The following is a 10,818-nucleotide window of genomic DNA, read 5'->3' on the forward strand; positions in this document are numbered from 1 at the left end:
GCTCTAGAGCAGTGGTCCACCCTGGGGGGAGCCGTCAAAGATGGCAGGCGGGTGCCAGGCCCTCAGATTATTTTGAGGCCAAATTCACTATTTAGGACTGTTAATGGACATATAATGTGTTACGCAATACACGATTGTCACTAAAAGCCTTGTGCTTCTACATTATAATTAAAATATTAAAAGATAATGATTAATTAAAAAAAAGTTGAGCTTTTTAATGAAAAATTCAAGTTAGTAGCTATTAAAGCATAAAAGACAGAAATGTGGATAATTCTTTATTTAATTAGAATGTTGCTTTTCTTCTGCCCGTAAAGTGTCCAAACCAGCTTTTCATGGATAAGCACATTTCCAGAAAACCATAGTCATTGTCCATGCCCGGTTTCAGCTTGGGATTATTGTTCACCGTTTCTCTGATCAGATCCCGTTCTACCCCTCTCATTTTTGTAGATAAGTACGACTTTGAATCACATAAACACATGGCGCAACTCCATGCCTTACTTTGGCAATGTGCTTTCTAAACAGTTTATCCCTTTGTGTGATATTGTTTCCACTTGGGCCCGCTCCTGTTAATTTCTTTCACTACAGCAGGGATAATCCAAATGCAATTCAATCGAATAGTCCAATAACATCAAAAGCTCACTCCAATAGGCTGGCCCTTGATTAACGCTTCATCCGTCCTTTAACAAAGCATACCTCTCACATTCATCCTGTCTGTGACAGTGAGTTGTAGCATTTTTAGACTTTCTAACTTTAATTACCGCCTGTTGCGCCCCCGCCTTGTGTGGGGGGGGGCGCAACTTCCAACAGGAGTCATTTGGGGGGGCTCTTGGGGAAAAAAGGTTGGGAACCCCTGCTTTAGAGATTACACTTCTCCAAAAAGTCAAGTTCTCTCTGTGTGAAAAGGCCTTAAAAACTTAGCAAATCAGAAAAAGTGTTTGTGTGCTCTATAAAAGCCAGATATGTTAATGTAATCAATAGAAATTCTAATTCAATGAATCCCACTGTGAAAGCTCTGATATCATGCAGAGTACATGTTGTGTGATGACAGAAATAGATGATTGCAAGGGCACAGGAAGTCAGTGAGTGGCAGGAGTTCTTACATAAAAATCCATAATGACGTCAGTAAATTGTCCTGACAAAAGCAAATGGAATATGCAAAATAACAAACATATTACAAAAAATGTAATAACTATAATTCCTAAATCTACGCTTTGAGTGCATGTCAATACATCTGTTTCTAGTCAAATTGTATGATAGAACATTTTAGTTGTAGACATGGATGCAAACTTCATGTTCTCAATTTTTTTTGTTTAATGCTTGTTTTTTCAACTGTCACACCACCTATTTGATATTTGTTAATATACAGAATGATGTCATAACTACAAGACACATTATTATTTAGGAAACGTTGCACACATAGACCAACAACCTTTCAACATCAGATATGCAAATATATTGTAGACCCAGTCAAATCAAGCTCCACAAATAATTTGTATACCAAGCTTATCTCTAAGAATTAGGAGCTACTCTGTCAACATCCTTTGAAAAGTAATTTCCCCTGGTGGAAGTATAAATAATGTGGATTGGTGTTTAAATCGTTATCCCAAAATGTTCCTTCTAAATCCTGTATCCTGTATATTTATCAAAGTTAACTCCTAGTACAGCGAACAATTTAAATGGATAACTTTTGAATCAACAACATGGTTGAAAAATACAATACAATTTTTATTTTATTTTAAATTCATATTTCAGAAAATGTTTATTTTTAATGGTAGTTTGTGATGTCTAAAAGCTACACACGTCCTTCCTCCTCAGTGTCAGGCCCTCCTCTGGCCAACGGCAAGATGCATCTACACAGCTCAGTAAAGCGGAAGCTGGCCGAGGATAAAGGCTACGTGTTCGACAAGCGGCTCAGGTATAACGTGCGACAGAACGAGAGCAACTGTCGATTCCGAGACATCGTGGTCAGGAAGGAGGAAGGCTTCACTCACATCCTGCTCTCCAGCCAAACTACAGACAACAACGCTCTGACACCAGAGGTAAGAACTGGGATGTTTATCTCCCCCTTGTTTTTGTTTTTCTATGTATCAAGAGCTACGTTCATTGATGTAACTTTTTGATCGTACCCCAGTTGCCATGGGCTAGGTCTGGGAATTCTAAATGAGAAAGGTTTCCTCATTAACTGCTGCAGAGAAGCCCTGGAGCTATGCTACACTCCCAAACGGCTCCAGGGGAGCTTTTTTAAAAGACAACTTAGAAAACTGTGGTTTTATTTGACAGCTGCCAGGTAAAAATATGCTTAGCTGCATGAATCAGACTCAGGGCATTGCTAAACAAACAAAAATGTACACTCAAAAAAGTTAGAAAATAGCTCCTGGCTACTGAAAAAGATTTTTGCTAAAACCGCCTCCGAGCAAACAATATTTCTACAAGTAGAGTCTTAGGGGTACATACTGTATAACCCAGTGTTATGCCATCTGTTGATTTTGCAGTAAAATATTAGTTGAACTACTTATATATTTATGCAGAAAGTTCGTAGAGGGAAGCATTATGTAATGCATCTTCCAGAGAACTGAAGACCCTTGGGGTGGCCAGATTTCCAATGTTTTTTACTACTTTCTACATAGAAATAACAGTTTGCAATGTTGACAATAACTTAACTGTTTTGTCCAATTAGTGTCAGATCATTTGGTTTAAACAGGCAGTTTATTTTCTTGATGACTGAAAACAGATGTTCGTGCTTGATGAAATTAGTATTCTCTGCTGGCAATTAGGGTGCAAAAGCAACAACCTGTCCCTCCTGGCTTTTGGCATGTTTTATCACAGTCTCATCAGAAATGTGTCAATTACTCGCTAACTCTATGTCAATCAGACATGTAGTTGTGGAACAAACTGTGCATTATGAATTCAGGAGTTTGGCTGTGATTTGGTGTAATCTGTCACGTGTGAGGGACAGGGGTGTAATGGTTCTATGTAAGCCTTTCAAATCAACATTGGTTCTAACACTATATCTATTTAAGAGTGTGTGTGTAGACCTTTTGACTTCCAGTGTTACAATGTGATGCTTTATAGGAGCCTTTTTCAATGAAGATGTTGAAAAGTGACTGCTTTATAATGAATGTGTGCGACACTAAATGTGGTCTGATGGTTCTCTGCTCTGATGCAGTAGCTTCATGCTTTATGATGATCCACTTGTAGATTTGGCTGCCTGCAGGAGAGCAGCAGCCTGTGGCTGGCTCATTTCCACACTGCAATCAACAACAAGCTGCTCCCTCAACATTGTCCCTGGAAATATTCAGTAGCTTGCTTTTACAGAGCTTTCCCCAACCTTTAGGATTTGGGATTTTTTATGTATTGACTATTCCTACATTTTATAACATACAGTATTTGTTAAATATATCATGTCTGACTCCCCATGGTGTTATATCACTAGTTAGATTTTAATCTGTTAATATGTCAAATAGTTTCTGAAATGATCCATTAATACTTTTTAACAGTTTTGACATTTAGAAAAAAAGTTCAAGTAATGAGAACTGAGATTGTTATGTTTTTATGTTGCTTTTTACAGATTCCTTAAAGGTCCATTGCTTTAATAGTGAGTTGCAACAGATAATGGCATGTGTCACAATCATCCACCTCTCATATATCATAAATCTAAGAAAAGATGATTGTCCTTCACTCAGATTGAATGATGTGTCTCAGACATTCCCCAGAGGGGGGTTCTGGCTTTGATATAGTATCTTGTGCACGACAGCCTGCAGTGCCCTGAAGTGGCCTAAACTGTGTGCACATGTGTGTGTACTTTCATGTGTGACAGTAAGCCGTGGGCTTATCAAATAGCTCTGATAGCTCCTCTCTGTTGCCCACTCTTTGAAGCTACAGGAACAAGAGAGTCTGCAGATGTGCCTGCTGAATGGCTTTTGGAAATCTTCAAAAATATCCCGAACATTGTTATCCTAGCACCCAAAGCTTTAGGTGAGAAAGTCCCCAGAGCTGTTACTGGAACTCTTTCTGTCACCTTTCACGCTCAACACAAGCTTTCTGCGTCTGTGCTATACTGCTATTCCAATGTTTTGATATTTATATCGGGCAGCACACTGACGTTGAGAATCTGACATTATCTTGGATATATCAGTGAAATATTAAGTATACCGCTTTTTCATAGTGAAACCATAATTGGAAAAAACCTAGTCAATTTTCTTCTTTTTTTATGTAAATACTATATGCTCATTGTTGCACACCTGCCATAAATGCAGCAATGATTAAGAATGGGTATTAATTTAAGTCCCAGTTGGCCCTTTTCAAATCAGATATTTTGAAATTAGCACAGGTGTTACTAATTAGATTAACGTGTTTGAGTTAATAGTCCCAGTAAACTGAGACGGTGAGCCAGCATGCACAATACCTGGACCCTGAATCTAAAGCAATGGAATAAAGTCAGCCATTGTGTTTGTCATTATTTACACCTGTTCTTTTCTTATTTGTTTGATTTGAAGTATCTCCATGGTACTCTACTGCTCTAGTAAACTATTGTATGTTCCACAGGGAGCAGGGAATAACTGAACGAGGGAGTGGTTTTGGGATGTACCCCCTGAAAAAGTCCAGCTATTTCTGCTATAAAAGAACGCCCTACAGAAAAATGCAAAAAAAATACTTTAACCCAAAATATTAAGAAACTTGTAAGAAATACTAGATTTTAAAATGCATAGAAAATATGATTGATTGACTCATTTTCACCCCTGCATGACAATGTTATTTCTAAGGAACTGTAGCTTGTTGTTGCAAATGTCTTTATGTGTGGAAACCATTTGTTTGTCTATGAATGTCCTGGAGGCATCTGCTCACTGCCCACAAATGTCACTTTGAAGCTCCCTTCTTCCTCTCTGTTTCACAGACTGGAACCAGCATCTGCCGCTGCTTTACGTATCAGGATCTTTAGTTCACCTTGCTAGAACAACGTTATTCATACTTACACACAGACACACATCATATCTAGTTAAAACTGGGGACAGATGAGGTGCTTGGTGAGACAGAGAATCAGATTCCCTTTGAGGTTGAATGGTTAATATGGGTCGAGGGTGATAATCTGATTCAAATGCAGCAATAGAGTGGGCCGATTGACTGCAGTCAGTGATGTGGTGGTGTGGGTTTCCAAACGACTTCTTATCAGGTCGGCTGTCTGACAATGGAGGCTCTCTCCCTTCTTCCTCACACGAGACAAAGGCCAAACACGTGTCTGTGATGCTGAACGATGCACCTCCGATATTACCTGGCACGTGAAGCCTGTTTCGGCACAGCATGATTTTACTGTTAGTTGATCAACTGAACACTGATCATTTGTTTTGTTTTTTTATTTATCAGATCTTTTTCTAGTATTTGGCTTTATCTGCACGACAACATGCCAACAACTTTTCTAAAGATTCAAATTAGTATAAGTCTTGTCTAGCTAGCAAGTCAAAACCGACATCTGATTTTGATTAGTTTTATTTATTTTTCATACTAATGCTGATACTTTACCAAAATTATTTTCCAGTGAGGATATTACATCTTCTTAGCACTATGTCTAGCTTTTTCTGCTTAAAATCCCATTGTTCTGTATTTCATTGTTGTGTAAAATGGTTTTACTAATGCAATTTTCATTGGAATGTGGCTTCTTTAAAAGTTTACTTCCATCTTTGTTTTATAAAATCAGAAGAAGATGGTTAAAAAAAAAAAAAAGGTGGTTAAAATACATTGTTACTTGCAAAAGAATGGAATGAACGTTATTGATCTACATAATTAGAAACTAACAATTTACGTTATTATCATTTTTTGTAACAAATGTAACACTATATTGTAATAATTTCCATAAACTGTTAGTGTTGTAGGAATGGAAATAAGCATTCTTGCACGCCCAGTGTTTCTCATTAACTCTTAGGCCTGTCTGCCAAAAGTGTTTCTGAGTCGATGTCAGCCCTTGGTCTCAGTATATTTCATCCTTTTTTTCTCAACCTTTCTCAATGTATCAGATGAGTTAAGAATGTAATGCCAATTCCTCCTATCTCTTTTCAGATCATGAAGGAATTGTGTCGAGCTCTTGGTAATGCAGCTGCCGATGACAGTAAATTATTACTGCTCAGCTCCGTGGGGACCGTCTTCTGCAGCGGCCTGGAACCCTCGTACCTGATAGGCCGCCTGTCCACTGACCGCAGGAAAGAGAGCAGCCGCATCGCAGAGGCTGTCAGGTAAGAGTCAATATTTCTCCTATGACACTGACTTTTTCTAACTCTTGACATAGTTTGTACTGATTGTTTTTTCTCCCCTTTAGGGAGTTTGTGTTGGCCTTCATCCACTTCAAGAAACCTATCGTGGCAGCAATAAATGGGCCTGCCCTGGGCTTAGGGGCCTCGATCCTGCCCCTGTGTGATGTGGTGTGGGCCAGTGAGAGAGCCTGGTTCCAAACTCCGTGTGCTGCCCTTCACCTCACTCCCTCTGGATGCTCCTCTTACACCTTTCCCCAGATCCTGGGTGTAGCTCTGGTGGGTGCCAGCACTATAAAGGCTTTATTGCAAATACCACTTCAGCTAATTTGTTTCCTCTTATAACCACCTAATTTCCCCTTTTTCCCAAAACATTTTGGAATGCATTATATATGGAAAATCATTGTATTTCCACCCTTGCTTTTCCTGATGGCAGGCCAACGAGATGCTGTTTTGTGGAAGAAAACTCACGGCACAAGAAGCATGCAGTCGAGGTCTGGTGTCGCAGGTCTTCTGGCCAACCACATTTAACCAAGAAGTGATGCTGCGTGTGAAGGAAATGGCATCGTGTAATGCAGTGGTAAGTCTTGATATAGACGACGCAGAGGGCAAAGCTTTTACTAGAATATAACCAAAACTTCCACTGTTTTTAAGGTTTTAGAAGAATCCAAATGCCTGGTGAGGAGCATTATCATGTCAGTCCTGGAGGAGGTGAATGAGAAGGAGTGTCAGATGCTGAAGCAGCTGTGGTGTTCAACCAAAGGACTAGAGGCACTCTTCAGTTATCTGCAAAACAAGACGTAAGAGAAATGAGAATCCACACCCAGAAAACAGATTGATGTGGATCAAAGGTTATCCATAGAGGGACATCCTTGATGAAAATGTGCAGTCTCAAACTAAAGGAAAAGTTGCATTAAGGGTCTTTGTTTCCATCCATCAGCAGAGGGGATTCTCTGGAGTTCTGTTTGCTCACATGTCTACCAACAACAACTTCCTGGTATTCTTCTATTGTGAATCTACTTCTGTTATATATTTATTGGACCCATAACTGTCCAGCTGTTTATTGTATAGAAATCAAAGAGCAAAGGGCCAAATGTGCATTGCCTAAGTAAAGTCTGAAGGAGGTTCGTCAGGGAGGTACAGTGTTTCTGTACATATGTGTCTTTGAAATGATCAGGATGTATGAAATCAGTTAATGTCTGAGAGCACATAAATAGGTGATAATACATATGTTAAAATATATTTATTTCAATTGTGTAAAAGAGTTGCTTTCTGAATAGAAGGATTTTCTTTTTGTCACTTATTGTTTTGAATTGAAATCAAGGTTTTCATGGGGACACTGTTTCTCGATCCTTACGTGCACATTCCATCCTCTCTATTAAAGAGAAAAATAGCCGCAAATACTCATATATGCTCATACAATCAGTGGATCACATTCAGTGCTTGAATCTTCATTAAAACACTCTGGATAATTAAACATACTCTTTTTTATTACACTATTCATTGTTCATACTGTAGAAGTCTAGTCTATTACACAGAAAACAGCCAGTAAATGTGTTACAATAATCTCATTACATTTGCTTCTGTCACATGAAACCAAGATAAGTGCTTATGTAGTCAGGAGACTATAAATATCCTCATTTCATCAACATCCATCTGTCCTGAGTTATTTTATTATTTTATTCTATTTATTCAATCGAAATTCCATTGAGGTTAGGATTTCTTTGAAGGGACACTTGAATTAAATGCAAATCAGAGAGATAAATGGAAATAGACAACAATGGAAGCTTTATGTGAAGGCTAGCACTAAGTATACAAACATGTCTACCCTTAATCAGATGGCATCTTGAGTTGAGTACTTAATTACTTTATGTGATTAAATACATCGCTGGCACGTGCCTCATGATAATCTACCAGGATTAGTGGTAGATTTGATCCCATTTAGTTTACGCTACATTTAGTAGCCGTGCTCAGTACTGTGTTGGCTGGTACGTATAACAAGGCTTCCAGTTAACAATGCAGATATTATCGTTTAAAATGTGTGATCATTATGTTGATATGAGCTGACAGTTTTTTTTGTTGCTTGGATGTTTAGAGCACACAAAAGAGATGATAAGTGTTTGGTTCTCATGGTAATCACATTGTGACTACACTAATTGTCAGTGATCAATATTGTGAAAATGCAACAGTCGTATAGTTGGAGTCTACTTTGTCCTTATCTGCATGTGAGGAGTAAAGATAAACTGATAAACTGATAAATTGATGTACATTATATGTAGGGATCTATTTTGTTTTACCATAAGAATGTAGGTTTGTGAAAATTGTTTTGTAAAAAAAAGACATTTGTCCATGCAGTATAGAATAATATATAATGTAGACTGCTTTGTGTGACTAATGGCATGTCATATACTGTACATATCATGTGTTGCCTGTCTGAATACCTTGTATGTCGGGGTATATTTTGTATAAATATTGTAAGTATTGTTAGAAATGGTGTAGTTTATTTTTCTATTTATTTCAAATAACTGTTTGGATGTGCAGTGCCATTTTGTTTCGTTTCACCAGAAGCCCCCTTTAATCTTCCTTTCTAAATCATCCCATAAATAACTTTGATGAACAAAATGGGTTAAATAATGTATATTTCAAAACTAAAAGCTGTAAATTGACATTATCAGATTATGTATTTAGTTTTCAAACAAAGGAATGTCAGATAATATAATGTATGATATTAGTATGAAAAGATAATCAAAACAAATATTTTATTTCAGATTGATCAATTTGAAGCATTTAATATATGCTCCACAAGGTTTGTCAAATGGTTTTTATTTGTCAGTTTTATGTCATTACAGGGAATAAAAAGTGGTTTAATGTAGTATTTTATGATTTTTAAGTCATTCAGTACTCAAACAAAAAACAACATGCTTTCACTTAAGATCTGAAAACAACACTTGTAGTTGAATAAAGTAACTTGGCTACAAACACACAGTTTGGCAGTTATTTGACCAAAGACTCCATTAGTGTTAGAAAACCAGTCACTTACTTATTTACTAATTGACTTCTTAGACATTGTGTTAGTCTGGTTTAAAATCACACTTATTTCTCGTTTTGCTTGGCTGTGGAATCCCAAGACGATGAGAGGGATCTGTGTAATGTGGCTACTGAATGCAAATGACTCGGGTCCACTGAACGTAACTCACACTGTTCCTTTGAGACATGGCTGTTTATGTGGGCGGTGGTGGCGAAGTCCATAGGGACTTTGCTTGGCATCTGGAAGGTCACCAGTTCAACTCCAGGCAAGACCAAGTGCTACCAAGGTGTCCCTGAGCAAGGCACCGTTCCCTACAGTGCTCCCCGGGTGCCGTTCATAATGGCAGCCCACTGCTCCTAACACTAGGATGGGTCAAATGCAGAGAAACCATTTCATTACATAGTACCTGTACTGTGTAATGAAAATAAAAGTGCAAACATTTGCTTAATTACATTTGTGGAACTTTAGTTTTAAAATACATCTCTTTAATTGTTTTGAACTATATGTTTCTGTTTTAGACATTGGATCCAAATTCTCCCCTTAGCTTGTTTTTGAAGTGTGATTGATTACCAAACTTGAAGTAACTAAGTTATTACTAAAAATATCAACTCATATTTGCTCCATTATTTATTGCAAATCACTGTTTTGACAGGCTTCTGTGCTTCTGTCTTTTATAACCACAATATCATATATTGGCCCATGTATCTCTATTTTGACATGTTTTTTTCTTTCTCCAAACATTGTCTCAAAGCACACCTTGGGGTGCCTTACAATATAAATATCTGTCAAGGATGTATCCATGCGTTGTAAAGGGTGAGCTGATTCAAATAAAGAAACAGTGCTTTCACAATGTGTTGTTTGTTTTACATTTCTCAAACAACTATCTCTGCATTTGTTGATCGTTTCCCATTCATTTCAGTCAGCTAACCAAACCACCCAACGCTCACTGCCCCTTAACAAAACTCTGACTTGTCAGGATAAGATCAAATATCAAACCCCAATAACCAACCCCAGTATTCATTATCATAGTCACTAAAATAGTGACTTTGCAATCAATGTCTCTTTTACATTGCATTTAGCTGACGCTTTTATCCAAAGCGACTTACAATAAGTGCATTCGAAGAAGATACAAACTTGAAGAAAACAGAATCATATAAGTACATCAGGTTTCATAGAGCCAAAACATTTCAAGTGCTACTCAACAGGCTTTAGATAAGCCAGTCCTTTATTAGTATATAAGTGCTTTGTTAGTAATTCTATCGCTCAAAGTGGTGTGTAGGCTTTCTGCTGTCCTGATGTCAATGGGGAGCTCATTCCACCATTTTGGAGCCAGGATAGCAAACAGATGTGTTTTTGCAGATGGGAACTTGGGTTCCCCTCGCAGTGCGGGTGCAGCGAGCCGTTTGGCTGATGCAAAGCGGATTGCACGTGCTGGGGTGTACGGTTTAACCATGTCCTGGATGTAGGAAGGGCCAGATCCATTCACAGCAAACCAGTGTCTTGAAGTGGATTCTAGCAGTTACTGGAAGCCAGTGAAGGGAGCGGAGGAGC

The 10,818-nt window shown here is 38.1% G+C and overlaps 1 protein-coding gene across 2 annotated transcripts in view; it reads left to right on the forward strand.

Moving 5' to 3' along the window:
* Positions 1-7,716, forward strand: part of cdyl (chromodomain protein, Y-like) — a 27,668-nt gene extending 19,952 nt beyond the window's left edge. The window contains exons 3-8 of one of the 2 annotated variants that reach the window (XM_010785247.1): positions 1,816-2,039; positions 6,052-6,224; positions 6,308-6,518; positions 6,676-6,819; positions 6,894-7,039; positions 7,180-7,716. In XM_010785247.1, the coding sequence (XP_010783549.1) occupies positions 1,816-2,039; positions 6,052-6,224; positions 6,308-6,518; positions 6,676-6,819; positions 6,894-7,039; positions 7,180-7,351 (1,070 nt within the window). In that variant the 3' untranslated portion in view covers positions 7,352-7,716. Of the gene's footprint in view, positions 1-1,815; positions 2,040-6,051; positions 6,225-6,307; positions 6,519-6,675; positions 6,820-6,893; positions 7,040-7,179 lie in introns of those variants that run through there. The other variant, XM_010785248.1, reaches the window with a different exon arrangement.
* The last annotated feature ends 3,102 nt before the right edge of the window (positions 7,717-10,818 follow it).

The sequence above is a fragment of the Notothenia coriiceps genome, unplaced genomic scaffold (genome assembly GCF_000735185.1).
Source record: "Notothenia coriiceps isolate Sejong01 unplaced genomic scaffold, NC01 NC01_scaffold00027462, whole genome shotgun sequence".
Lineage (NCBI taxonomy): Eukaryota > Metazoa > Chordata > Actinopteri > Perciformes > Nototheniidae > Notothenia > Notothenia coriiceps.